Source organism: Brugia malayi (assembly GCF_000002995.4).
Source record: "Brugia malayi strain FR3 genome assembly, contig: Bm_v4_Chr1_scaffold_001, whole genome shotgun sequence".
Taxonomy (NCBI): Eukaryota; Metazoa; Nematoda; class Chromadorea; order Rhabditida; family Onchocercidae; genus Brugia; species Brugia malayi.
Window position 1 is genome coordinate 12,771,664 of NW_025062475.1, and position 14,986 is coordinate 12,786,649.

General features: G+C 33.2%; 4 protein-coding genes across 4 annotated transcripts; all 4 read left to right on the plus strand.

The window, feature by feature from the left end:
• Window positions 1–656: 656 nt before the first annotated feature.
• On the plus strand, window positions 657–3,330 carry Bm17418 (Uncharacterized protein; the record flags this gene model as incomplete). Its single annotated transcript, XM_043077700.1, has 6 exons — window positions 657–700; window positions 1,147–1,439; window positions 1,501–1,743; window positions 2,018–2,287; window positions 2,564–2,830; window positions 3,059–3,330. The coding sequence occupies 6 exons, from the start codon at window positions 657–659 to the stop codon at window positions 3,328–3,330; spliced, it is 1,389 nt and encodes a 462-aa protein (XP_042933634.1).
• A 1,468-nt stretch (window positions 3,331–4,798) lies between these two features.
• Window positions 4,799–7,096, plus strand: Bm17419 (Uncharacterized protein; the record flags this gene model as incomplete). Its single annotated transcript, XM_043077701.1, has 5 exons — window positions 4,799–4,842; window positions 5,288–5,580; window positions 5,642–5,884; window positions 6,159–6,425; window positions 6,831–7,096. 5 exons carry the CDS (start codon window positions 4,799–4,801, stop codon window positions 7,094–7,096), a joined length of 1,113 nt encoding a protein of 370 aa, XP_042933635.1.
• Window positions 7,097–8,574: 1,478 nt separating this feature from the next.
• Window positions 8,575–10,872, plus strand: Bm17420 (Uncharacterized protein; the record flags this gene model as incomplete). Its single annotated transcript, XM_043077702.1, has 5 exons — window positions 8,575–8,618; window positions 9,065–9,357; window positions 9,419–9,661; window positions 9,935–10,201; window positions 10,607–10,872. 5 exons carry the CDS (start codon window positions 8,575–8,577, stop codon window positions 10,870–10,872), a joined length of 1,113 nt encoding a protein of 370 aa, XP_042933636.1.
• Window positions 10,873–12,349: 1,477 nt separating this feature from the next.
• Bm17421 (Uncharacterized protein) lies at window positions 12,350–14,646 on the plus strand (the record flags this gene model as incomplete). Its single annotated transcript, XM_043077703.1, has 5 exons — window positions 12,350–12,393; window positions 12,838–13,130; window positions 13,192–13,434; window positions 13,709–13,975; window positions 14,381–14,646. 5 exons carry the CDS (start codon window positions 12,350–12,352, stop codon window positions 14,644–14,646), a joined length of 1,113 nt encoding a protein of 370 aa, XP_042933637.1.
• Window positions 14,647–14,986: the final 340 nt, after the last annotated feature.

Consider the following 14,986-nt stretch of genomic DNA (forward strand, 5'->3'; position numbering starts at 1 on the left):
GGCAGATATTATGTTTAATGAAAAAATTTCCCCGGGTATCCGACACTAAAAAATTTTGTAAGTTAATCGTTGAAAAGTGAATGTAGAAAAACATCAAAGATTTACAATCATCACAAGAACAATATTACTTTCCTATATATGAAAGGTACTGTTTCATATCTAATACAGAAGGTGACAAAACCAACATTTATCATCAAAATCAAAATTGTCGTCAAAAAGAGCAACAAATGTGCAGTTATTCCAATAAAATATGCAATTTTTCATGTAATCATATCATATGGAAAAGGATTAGGATGACATTTGCATTTGAGCCTAGGGTTAGGCTTAGGATGATACCTATACTTACACCATTAGAAGCTGCAACATTTTTCTCTTCATTATCACTCGCTCAGATGTATTATAACCATTCAATATACTATATTTTATTAAACAAAGCAGACAGGATTATTTAATACTGCACAATTGATTAAATATTTCACCATACGATGACATTTAATCCCAGCTATTCATCAATTTCATTTATGCAAATGTTACTCCATTTTGTCAACCAAACTTTTGAAAATTGTCCCATCTTTTCAAACATCGCTTATGTTGAAATTCTTTTTGATAATAGCAGTGGAATATGTCAAAAAGCAATAATTAGCAAATTTCAGGTGATGCGTCCATCCGACGAAGTTCCCATCAGTGATATTATCAATAGGTGTGTGGATGCGACTTTATTAAATGAACCCATTAAATCGAAAATGATTAGAATCTCATTCCTCACGTCGTATTACTGAAATGATGGAACAATATCCTTCCTAAGTAATCCTTTCGGATTCAAAAGAGCATTCATAAACTACCAGTTGGGCGAGAGAAAAACGAAAATGTAAAAGAAAAAAAAAAAAAAAACGATAAACAACAGGCAGATTAAAAACTGTTTGAACCTTTGATCTTTAATTGAAATAAAAAGCTTTCATTTGAATATTTCTGTCATTTCATAAAATTCTGTCCCATCATGTTCTTCACTGTATCTATAACACCAATCATCTGGTTCAATCTTCTGCTTTGCATCGCTTCTAATAAAAATGAAACTTCCCATCTACCTAATTTTGGTGCTGCTGATAAAATTGTTACAAATAATACTTATTCTGATATCTCAGACAGCTTTGATTACAACAATTTTGAGCCATTGTTTGGCTCAGAATTTCCATCCGATCCTTCGCAGTTGATTGATTTCGATCAGTTGAGTGAAATTGAGGATATAAGTAGCAAAGAATCGATACCCGAGATCACAAATGCTCCTCATCCTGGCTTTTCAAACAGCCATGGTTTGTTGGGTCGCACTAATTTGGGCTCATTACTTGGTTCATATACAGATTCAAATAGGAATGTGTGGAGAGATGCTAATGGAGAATTAAAAACAAATGATGATAAAGCACGATATCCTATCATTAGAGGTGAGACTTTTGCTTCAAATGTGTGAAAAGTGAACAGCTTCTTGTGATCTAAGTTATTTAGATGCTCAAAGTGAAACTTCTTCGCCACTTAATGTCGACACCGATGACATTATTACATATATGCACTTACCTGGTTCACAACAAAATGCGGTTCCGATCTATTTTCACCAACTTACTCTTTCCCCAGATGACACATCCGATCAACACGGAAATGCTGAACAGAACAATATGGGCAATAAGCACTTCTCGGATAACTTGATTGTCCCCGACTACAGGGAAAATACCAATGAACGATCAGAAACAGGTAATGACAAATTACATAACGATTTCTCGCTCTATCTTTTATAGTTCTTTATTTTCATCAGCAGCATGAAATTGATGAAGCGACATTAAAAGTATGGTTTTTACTTTATATATGTGAGAAGATAAATAAACTTTCTATCTAAGTTATTCAAAATGCAATATGATACTTTTTTTTATGGCACTGACATTTTTGTGATTTTCACATTACTTAACTACAAAATGGTGTAATAGATTTATTAATTGCAAAAATACATTTTTTGACATGGATTTTTCAGATAACAAAAAGTATATTTGTCATTATCCCGGCTGTACTGTGTTCACAAAAGATTACAAAGAATATATAACACATAAGAAATCTCACGGTCAGCCCTTCATCTATGAATGCAAAGTGCCCAGTTGTGGACGGACATTCCACCATGGTTCATCATTTCGCAATCACAAGCAAACGCATGAACCTCATCCTCAGTGCGAGGGTTGTGGCAAATTCTTTACCAGTAGGAATCAGCTACTGTATAATCACCAGAAGCATTGCCAAACAAATTTTCGTTAGTTTGCAAATTTAGCAGAATTTTAAAAGTATATGTCAGCCTAAAGTAGAATGCATTGGAATATGTTATAAAACATTTGTGTCACAATGAAACGGAAAATTCATAATTACACTATTTTTGCAACTATATCTGAACATAGTTAAACAGCTTCTTACGATCTAAATTATTTGAATGAGATTTTGGTAATACTTTTATGATTTATCAGATTACTTAATTAGCTGTCGAACACTACAATAGAACAGTAACAAAAAAAATAACACGACAATTCTTAAGGCGAACGAAGCTACGAATGCCTTTATCCCGGATGTACTATGATCACGAAAAATTACAAAGAATATGTAATACATAAAAAAACACATGGTCAACCCTTCATCTATGAATGCAGAGTGTCCGGTTGCGAGCGAATATTCCAGCATAAATCATCATTTTGCAATCACAAGCAAACGCATGAACCTCATCATCAATGCAAGTGCTGTGGAAAATTCTTCAGCACCATGTATGGACTACAAAGACATAAGAAGCTCTGCCCAACAAAATTTCGTTAGTTTGCAAATTTAGCAAACTTTTGAGCACACATATTAGCCTGAAATAAAATTGAAATGTGTTATGAAACATCCGTGATCGCTGAGTGACAATACAACAGAAAAATCTCAATTACATTTTTTGTTGTAGCTATACACCAAGATAATTAAGCATCTTTTTGTGATCTAAATTATTTGAAAATCATACTGGAATGCTAATTACAAAAACAAATGTCAATTTTTTTAGATAAACAAGGTTATGAATGCCTTTATCCTGGATGTGCTGTGATCTCGAAAAGTTACAACGATAATATAAAGCATAAAGAAACACACAATGGACCTTTCATCTATGAATGCAAAGTGCCCAGTTGTGGGCGGACATTCCACCATGAATCATCATTTCGCAGTCACAAGAAGACACATAAACCTCATCCTCAGTGCGAGGGTTGTGGCAAATTCTTTTACCGTATGGATGTACTGAAGTCTCACAAGAAAGTGTGCTCCAGAGCTCCTCGTTAGTTTTCCAAAGTTAACAAAACTTATGTCACCTTAAAATAAAGTAGGTGTGAAATGTGTTATGAAAGATTTGTGACCGTTGAGTGACAATACAAAATTCATTAGACACACTCATTAAGATGCTATATATTTTTTTTTGCACTCAGTACTACTACACACGACCTAAGAATCAATTGCTTAAAAATGTGTTGACAGTGGTGACAATGGCGCTTCAATATACAAACATCAACAAACATTGAAAATATCCTTTCACTCTTAATCAAATTGTTTTATTTTCCTAATTCGTGGAACGTATGCGGAAAAGCATATTATTCTATCCACAAAGCCAAACTACGACAAACTGCAATAATTTTTTTTTGGCGTTATAAAATTAAAAATTTTCATTCTAGAAAATGAGACACAATTTGGGCATTCTTCGCATGCATGAGAAAAGAGCGTAACAATCGGACGTTTTCGAGGCATCAGAATGCGGTGGCCAATTTATAATTTTATTTTATCATTGTGTTTTATAATATTTCATCTTTATTTAATATTCCATGAATATCACAGAAATGCATAAATGTACTAATTGGCAATAAAATTCGGGGGCAAGCATTTAAATGTACAAAATGCGTTCACAACTGAAATAAACGATTTGTTATGCAAAAAACCAACATGAAAAAGCATCATAAATGAGAAGCTAAAAATTTATAACAAAAATTGGCATCACGAAGTGGTTTTAAGCAAAGAAATGGTTTTTTTTCCTATATATATGAAAATTATAAGAAAAAATTTTCCACCTATAATTTAGCCTAACCTTAACATTCAAAATAAATGGCAGATATTATGTTTAATGAAAAAATTTCCCCGGGTATCCGACACTAAAAAATTTTGTAAGTTAATCGTTGAAAAGTGAATGTAGAAAAACATCAAAGATTTACAATCATCACAAGAACAATATTACTTTCCTATATATGAAAGGTACTGTTTCATATCTAATACAGAAGGTGACAAAACCAACATTTATCATCAAAATCAAAATTGTCGTCAAAAAGAGCAACAAATGTGCAGTTATTCCAATAAAATATGCAATTTTTCATGTAATCATATCATATGGAAAAGGATTAGGATGACATTTGCATTTGAGCCTAGGGTTAGGCTTAGGATGATACCTATACTTACACCATTAGAAGCTGCAACATTTTTCTCTTCATTATCACTCGCTCAGATGTATTATAACCATTCAATATACTATATTTTATTAAACAAAGCAGACAGGATTATTTAATACTGCACAATTGATTAAATATTTCACCATACGATGACATTTAATCCCAGCTATTCATCAATTTCATTTATGCAAATGTTACTCCATTTTGTCAACCAAACTTTTGAAAATTGTCCCATCTTTTCAAACATCGCTTATGTTGAAATTCTTTTTGATAATAGCAGTGGAATATGTCAAAAAGCAATAATTAGCAAATTTCAGGTGATGCGTCCATCCGACGAAGTTCCCATCAGTGATATTATCAATAGGTGTGTGGATGCGACTTTATTAAATGAACCCATTAAATCGAAAATGATTAGAATCTCATTCCTCACGTCGTATTACTGAAATGATGGAACAATATCCTTCCTAAGTAATCCTTTCGGATTCAAAAGAGCATTCATAAACTACCAGTTGGGCGAGAGAAAAACGAAAATGTAAAAGAAAAAAAAAAAAAAACGATAAACAACAGGCAGATTAAAAACTGTTTGAACCTTTGATCTTTAATTGAAATAAAAAGCTTTCATTTGAATATTTCTGTCATTTCATAAAATTCTGTCCCATCATGTTCTTCACTGTATCTATAACACCAATCATCTGGTTCAATCTTCTGCTTTGCATCGCTTCTAATAAAAATGAAACTTCCCATCTACCTAATTTTGGTGCTGCTGATAAAATTGTTACAAATAATACTTATTCTGATATCTCAGACAGCTTTGATTACAACAATTTTGAGCCATTGTTTGGCTCAGAATTTCCATCCGATCCTTCGCAGTTGATTGATTTCGATCAGTTGAGTGAAATTGAGGATATAAGTAGCAAAGAATCGATACCCGAGATCACAAATGCTCCTCATCCTGGCTTTTCAAACAGCCATGGTTTGTTGGGTCGCACTAATTTGGGCTCATTACTTGGTTCATATACAGATTCAAATAGGAATGTGTGGAGAGATGCTAATGGAGAATTAAAAACAAATGATGATAAAGCACGATATCCTATCATTAGAGGTGAGACTTTTGCTTCAAATGTGTGAAAAGTGAACAGCTTCTTGTGATCTAAGTTATTTAGATGCTCAAAGTGAAACTTCTTCGCCACTTAATGTCGACACCGATGACATTATTACATATATGCACTTACCTGGTTCACAACAAAATGCGGTTCCGATCTATTTTCACCAACTTACTCTTTCCCCAGATGACACATCCGATCAACACGGAAATGCTGAACAGAACAATATGGGCAATAAGCACTTCTCGGATAACTTGATTGTCCCCGACTACAGGGAAAATACCAATGAACGATCAGAAACAGGTAATGACAAATTACATAACGATTTCTCGCTCTATCTTTTATAGTTCTTTATTTTCATCAGCAGCATGAAATTGATGAAGCGACATTAAAAGTATGGTTTTTACTTTATATATGTGAGAAGATAAATAAACTTTCTATCTAAGTTATTCAAAATGCAATATGATACTTTTTTTTATGGCACTGACATTTTTGTGATTTTCACATTACTTAACTACAAAATGGTGTAATAGATTTATTAATTGCAAAAATACATTTTTTGACATGGATTTTTCAGATAACAAAAAGTATATTTGTCATTATCCCGGCTGTACTGTGATCACAAAAGATTACAAAGAATATATAACACATAAGAAATCTCACGGTCAGCCCTTCATCTATGAATGCAAAGTGCCCGGTTGTGGGAAGACATTCCACCATGATTCATCATTTCGCAATCACAAACAGATGCATGAACCTAATCCTCAGTGCGAGGGCTGTGGCAAATTCTTCGCCACCAGGAATGCACTGTGTCGTCATAAGAGGATCTGCCAAACAAAATCTCGTTAGTTTGCAAATTTAACAAAAAAAAAAATTCATATGTGAGTCTAAAATGGAGTGCCTGTGAAATGAACTATGGAGCACCTGTTGGACCAAGATAGTTGATACAACGGAAAATTCACAATTACATTTTGTTGCAAGGCTGTTGAAAGTTCAATAACTCTAAGGAGAAAAAGAAATCCCCAAGATTTTAGCTACTCTATTTACCAAAACTTATATCCAATGCAAGATCGATACATATATATGCTCAAAAATAATTAAGCAATTTCTTTTTCGTGATCTAAATTATTTGAAATGGAATGTATTTCACTGAAGTAATATTTTTATGGTTTATTAGATTACTTAATTAGCTGCCAAACACCATAATAAAATACCAATTGCAAAAACAAATATATTAAAAGTTTTTTAGACAAACAAAGCTACAAATGTCTCTATCCTGGGTGTGCTGTGATCGCGAAAAGTTACAACGAATATATAACACATAGGAAGACACATGGTCAGCCCTTCATCTATGAATGCAGAGTGCCCGATTGTGGGCGAACATTCGACTATGAACCATCATTTTGCAATCACAAGCAAACGCATGAACCTCGTCCTCAGTGCGAGGGTTGTGGCAAATTCTTCATCAGTAGGAATGGACTGCATTGTCATAAAAAGAGCTGCAAATCCCGTTAGTTTCCAAATTTAGCAAAATTTTAAACAGATATGTCAACCTGAAATAGAATGTGTGTGAAATGTATTATGAAACATTTGCGCGAACGCTGGGTGACAATACAAAATTCATTAGACACACTCATTAAGATGCTATATATTTTTTTTTGCACTCAGTACTACTACACACGACCTAAGAATCAATTGCTTAAAAATGTGTTGACAGTGGTGACAATGGCGCTTCAATATACAAACATCAACAAACATTGAAAATATCCTTTCACTCTTAATCAAATTGTTTTATTTTCCTAATTCGTGGAACGTATGCGGAAAAGCATATTATTCTATCCACAAAGCCAAACTACGACAAACTGCAATAATTTTTTTTTGGCGTTATAAAATTAAAAATTTTCATTCTAGAAAATGAGACACAATTTGGGCATTCTTCGCATGCATGAGAAAAGAGCGTAACAATCGGACGTTTTCGAGGCATCAGAATGCGGTGGCCAATTTATAATTTTATTTTATCATTGTGTTTTATAATATTTCATCTTTATTTAATATTCCATGAATATCACAGAAATGCATAAATGTACTAATTGGCAATAAAATTCGGGGGCAAGCATTTAAATGTACAAAATGCGTTCACAACTGAAATAAACGATTTGTTATGCAAAAAACCAACATGAAAAAGCATCATAAATGAGAAGCTAAAAATTTATAACAAAAATTGGCATCACGAAGTGGTTTTAAGCAAAGAAATGGTTTTTTTTCCTATATATATGAAAATTATAAGAAAAAATTTTCCACCTATAATTTAGCCTAACCTTAACATTCAAAATAAATGGCAGATATTATGTTTAATGAAAAAATTTCCCCGGGTATCCGACACTAAAAAATTTTGTAAGTTAATCGTTGAAAAGTGAATGTAGAAAAACATCAAAGATTTACAATCATCACAAGAACAATATTACTTTCCTATATATGAAAGGTACTGTTTCATATCTAATACAGAAGGTGACAAAACCAACATTTATCATCAAAATCAAAATTGTCGTCAAAAAGAGCAACAAATGTGCAGTTATTCCAATAAAATATGCAATTTTTCATGTAATCATATCATATGGAAAAGGATTAGGATGACATTTGCATTTGAGCCTAGGGTTAGGCTTAGGATGATACCTATACTTACACCATTAGAAGCTGCAACATTTTTCTCTTCATTATCACTCGCTCAGATGTATTATAACCATTCAATATACTATATTTTATTAAACAAAGCAGACAGGATTATTTAATACTGCACAATTGATTAAATATTTCACCATACGATGACATTTAATCCCAGCTATTCATCAATTTCATTTATGCAAATGTTACTCCATTTTGTCAACCAAACTTTTGAAAATTGTCCCATCTTTTCAAACATCGCTTATGTTGAAATTCTTTTTGATAATAGCAGTGGAATATGTCAAAAAGCAATAATTAGCAAATTTCAGGTGATGCGTCCATCCGACGAAGTTCCCATCAGTGATATTATCAATAGGTGTGTGGATGCGACTTTATTAAATGAACCCATTAAATCGAAAATGATTAGAATCTCATTCCTCACGTCGTATTACTGAAATGATGGAACAATATCCTTCCTAAGTAATCCTTTCGGATTCAAAAGAGCATTCATAAACTACCAGTTGGGCGAGAGAAAAACGAAAATGTAAAAGAAAAAAAAAAAAAAAACGATAAACAACAGGCAGATTAAAAACTGTTTGAACCTTTGATCTTTAATTGAAATAAAAAGCTTTCATTTGAATATTTCTGTCATTTCATAAAATTCTGTCCCATCATGTTCTTCACTGTATCTATAACACCAATCATCTGGTTCAATCTTCTGCTTTGCATCGCTTCTAATAAAAATGAAACTTCCCATCTACCTAATTTTGGTGCTGCTGATAAAATTGTTACAAATAATACTTATTCTGATATCTCAGACAGCTTTGATTACAACAATTTTGAGCCATTGTTTGGCTCAGAATTTCCATCCGATCCTTCGCAGTTGATTGATTTCGATCAGTTGAGTGAAATTGAGGATATAAGTAGCAAAGAATCGATACCCGAGATCACAAATGCTCCTCATCCTGGCTTTTCAAACAGCCATGGTTTGTTGGGTCGCACTAATTTGGGCTCATTACTTGGTTCATATACAGATTCAAATAGGAATGTGTGGAGAGATGCTAATGGAGAATTAAAAACAAATGATGATAAAGCACGATATCCTATCATTAGAGGTGAGACTTTTGCTTCAAATGTGTGAAAAGTGAACAGCTTCTTGTGATCTAAGTTATTTAGATGCTCAAAGTGAAACTTCTTCGCCACTTAATGTCGACACCGATGACATTATTACATATATGCACTTACCTGGTTCACAACAAAATGCGGTTCCGATCTATTTTCACCAACTTACTCTTTCCCCAGATGACACATCCGATCAACACGGAAATGCTGAACAGAACAATATGGGCAATAAGCACTTCTCGGATAACTTGATTGTCCCCGACTACAGGGAAAATACCAATGAACGATCAGAAACAGGTAATGACAAATTACATAACGATTTCTCGCTCTATCTTTTATAGTTCTTTATTTTCATCAGCAGCATGAAATTGATGAAGCGACATTAAAAGTATGGTTTTTACTTTATATATGTGAGAAGATAAATAAACTTTCTATCTAAGTTATTCAAAATGCAATATGATACTTTTTTTATGGCACTGACATTTTTGTGATTTTCACATTACTTAACTACAAAATGGTGTAATAGATTTATTAATTGCAAAAATACATTTTTTGACATGGATTTTTCAGATAACAAAAAGTATATTTGTCATTATCCCGGCTGTACTGTGATCACAAAAGATTACAAAGAATATATAACACATAAGAAATCTCACGGTCAGCCCTTCATCTATGAATGCAAAGTGCCCGGTTGTGGGAAGACATTCCACCATGATTCATCATTTCGCAATCACAAACAGATGCATGAACCTAATCCTCAGTGCGAGGGCTGTGGCAAATTCTTCGCCACCAGGAATGCACTGTGTCGTCATAAGAGGATCTGCCAAACAAAATCTCGTTAGTTTGCAAATTTAACAAAAAAAAAAATTCATATGTGAGTCTAAAATGGAGTGCCTGTGAAATGAACTATGGAGCACCTGTTGGACCAAGATAGTTGATACAACGGAAAATTCACAATTACATTTTGTTGCAAGGCTGTTGAAAGTTCAATAACTCTAAGGAGAAAAAGAAATCCCCAAGATTTTAGCTACTCTATTTACCAAAACTTATATCCAATGCAAGATCGATACATATATATGCTCAAAAATAATTAAGCAATTTCTTTTTCGTGATCTAAATTATTTGAAATGGAATGTATTTCACTGAAGTAATATTTTTATGGTTTATTAGATTACTTAATTAGCTGCCAAACACCATAATAAAATACCAATTGCAAAAACAAATATATTAAAAGTTTTTTAGACAAACAAAGCTACAAATGTCTCTATCCTGGGTGTGCTGTGATCGCGAAAAGTTACAACGAATATATAACACATAGGAAGACACATGGTCAGCCCTTCATCTATGAATGCAGAGTGCCCGATTGTGGGCGAACATTCGACTATGAACCATCATTTTGCAATCACAAGCAAACGCATGAACCTCGTCCTCAGTGCGAGGGTTGTGGCAAATTCTTCATCAGTAGGAATGGACTGCATTGTCATAAAAAGAGCTGCAAATCCCGTTAGTTTCCAAATTTAGCAAAATTTTAAACAGATATGTCAACCTGAAATAGAATGTGTGTGAAATGTATTATGAAACATTTGCGCGAACGCTGGTGACAATACAAAATTCATTAGACACACTCATTAAGATGCTATATATTTTTTTTTGCACTCAGTACTACTACACACGACCTAAGAATCAATTGCTTAAAAATGTGTTGACAGTGGTGACAATGGCGCTTCAATATACAAACATCAACAAACATTGAAAATATCCTTTCACTCTTAATCAAATTGTTTTATTTTCCTAATTCGTGGAACGTATGCGGAAAAGCATATTATTCTATCCACAAAGCCAAACTACGACAAACTGCAATAATTTTTTTTTGGCGTTATAAAATTAAAAATTTTCATTCTAGAAAATGAGACACAATTTGGGCATTCTTCGCATGCATGAGAAAAGAGCGTAACAATCGGACGTTTTCGAGGCATCAGAATGCGGTGGCCAATTTATAATTTTATTTTATCATTGTGTTTTATAATATTTCATCTTTATTTAATATTCCATGAATATCACAGAAATGCATAAATGTACTAATTGGCAATAAAATTCGGGGGCAAGCATTTAAATGTACAAAATGCGTTCACAACTGAAATAAACGATTTGTTATGCAAAAAACCAACATGAAAAAGCATCATAAATGAGAAGCTAAAAATTTATAACAAAAATTGGCATCACGAAGTGGTTTTAAGCAAAGAAATGGTTTTTTTTCCTATATATATGAAAATTATAAGAAAAAATTTTCCACCTATAATTTAGCCTAACCTTAACATGCAAAATAAATGGCAGATATTATGTTTAATGAAAAAATTTCCCCGGGTATCCGACACTAAAAAATTTTGTAAGTTAATCGTTGAAAAGTGAATGTAGAAAAACATCAAAGATTTAAAATCATCACAAGAACAATATTACTTTCCTATATATGAAAGGTACTGTTTCATATCTAATACAGAAGGCGACAAAACCAACATTTATCATCAAAATCAAAATTGTCGTCAAAAAGAGCAACAAATGTGCAGTTATTCCAATAAAATATGCAATTTTTCATGTAATCATATCATATGGAAAAGGATTAGGATGACATTTGCATTTGAGCCTAGGGTTAGGCTTAGGATGATACCTATACTTACACCATTAGAAGCTGCAACATTTTTCTCTTCATTATCACTCGCTCAGATGTATTATAACCATTCAATATACTATATTTTATTAAACAAAGCAGACAGGATTATTTAATACTGCACAATTGATTAAATATTTCACCATACGATGACATTTAATCCCAGCTATTCATCAATTTCATTTATGCAAATGTTACTCCATTTTGTCAACCAAACTTTTGAAAATTGTCCCATCTTTTCAAACATCGCTTATGTTGAAATTCTTTTTGATAATAGCAGTGGAATATGTCAAAAAGCAATAATTAGCAAATTTCAGGTGATGCGTCCATCCGACGAAGTTCCCATCAGTGATATTATCAATAGGTGTGTGGATGCGACTTTATTAAATGAACCCATTAAATCGAAAATGATTAGAATCTCATTCCTCACGTCGTATTACTGAAATGATGGAACAATATCCTTCCTAAGTAATCCTTTCGGATTCAAAAGAGCATTCATAAACTACCAGTTGGGCGAGAGAAAAACGAAAATGTAAAAGAAAAAAAAAAAAAACGATAAACAACAGGCAGATTAAAAACTGTTTGAACCTTTGATCTTTAATTGAAATAAAAAGCTTTCATTTGAATATTTCTATCATTTCATAAAATTCTGTCCCATCATGTTCTTCACTGTATCTATAACACCAATCATCTGGTTCAATCTTCTGCTTTGCATCGCTTCTAATAAAAATGAAACTTCCCATCTACCTAATTTTGGTGCTGCTGATAAAATTGTTACAAATAATACTTATTCTGATATCTCAGACAGCTTTGATTACAACAATTTTGAGCCATTGTTTGGCTCAGAATTTCCATCCGATCCTTCGCAGTTGATTGATTTCGATCAGTTGAGTGAAATTGAGGATATAAGTAGCAAAGAATCGATACCCGAGATCACAAATGCTCCTCATCCTGGCTTTTCAAACAGCCATGGTTTGTTGGGTCGCACTAATTTGGGCTCATTACTTGGTTCATATACAGATTCAAATAGGAATGTGTGGAGAGATGCTAATGGAGAATTAAAAACAAATGATGATAAAGCACGATATCCTATTATTAGAGGTGAGACTTTTGCTTCAAATGTGTGAAAAGTGAACAGCTTCTTGTGATCTAAGTTATTTAGATGCTCAAAGTGGAACTTCTTCGCCACTTAATGTCGACACCGATGACATTATTACATATATGCACTTACCTGGTTCACAACAAAATGCGGTTCCGATCTATTTTCACCAACTTACTCTTTCCCCAGATGACACATCCGATCAACACGGAAATGCTGAACAGAACAATATGGGCAATAAGCACTTCTCGGATAACTTGATTGTCCCCGACTACAGGGAAAATACCAATGAACGATCAGAAACAGGTAATGACAAATTACATAACGATTTCTCGCTCTATCTTTTATAGTTCTTTATTTTCATCAGCAGCATGAAATTGATGAAGCGACATTAAAAGTATGGTTTTTACTTTATATATGTGAGAAGATAAATAAACTTTCTATCTAAGTTATTCAAAATGCAATATGATACTTTTTTTTATGGCACTGACATTTTTGTGATTTTCACATTACTCAACTACAAAATGGTGTAGTAGATTTATTAATTGCAAAAATAAATGTTTTGACATGAATTTTTCAGATAAGAGAAAGTATATTTGTCATTACCCCGGGTGTAATATGATCACGGAAAATTACAAAGAATATGTAATACATAAGAAAACACACGGTCAGCCCTTCATCTATGAATGCAAAGTGCCCGGTTGTGGGAAGACATTCCACCATGATTCATCATTTCGCAATCACAAACAGATGCATGAACCTAATCCTCAGTGCGAGGGCTGTGGCAAATTCTTCGCCACCAGGAATGCACTGTGTCGTCATAAGAGGATCTGCCAAACAAAATCTCGTTAGTTTGCAAATTTAACAAAAAAAAAAATTCATATGTGAGTCTAAAATGGAGTGCCTGTGAAATGAACTATGGAGCACCTGTTGGACCAAGATAGTTGATACAACGGAAAATTCACAATTACATTTTGTTGCAAGGCTGTTGAAAGTTCAATAACTCTAAGGAGAAAAAGAAATTCCCAAGATTTTAGCTACTCTATTTACCAAAACTTATATCCAATGCAAGATCGATACATATATATGCTCAAAAATAATTAAGCAATTTCTTTTTCGTGATCTAAATTATTTGAAATGGAATGTATTTCACTGAAGTAATATTTTTATGGTTTATTAGATTACTTAATTAGCTGCCAAACACCATAATAAAATATCAATTGCAAAAACAAATATATTAAAAGTTTTTTAGACAAACAAAGCTACAAATGTCTCTATCCTGGGTGTGCTGTGATCGCGAAAAGTTACAACGAATATATAACACATAGGAAGACACATGGTCAGCCCTTCATCTATGAATGCAGAGTGCCCGATTGTGGGCGAACATTCGACTATGAACCATCATTTTGCCATCACAAGCAAACGCATGAACCTCGTCCTCAGTGCGAGGGTTGTGGCAAATTCTTCATCAGTAGGAATGGACTGCATTGTCATAAAAAGAGCTGCAAATCCCGTTAGTTTCCAAATTTAGCAAAATTTTAAACAGATATGTCAACCTGAAATAGAATGTGTGTGAAATGTATTATGAAACATTTGCGCGAACGCTGGGTGACAATACAAAATTCATTAGACACACTCATTAAGATGCTATATATTTTTTTTTGCACTCAGTACTACTACACACGACCTAAGAATCAATTGCTTAAAAATGTGTTGACAGTGGTGACAATGGCGCTTCAATATACAAACATCAACAAACATTGAAAATATCCTTTCACTCTTAATCAAATTGCTTTATTTTCCTAATTCGTAGAACGTATGCGGAAAAGCATATTATTGCTATCCACAAAGCCAAACT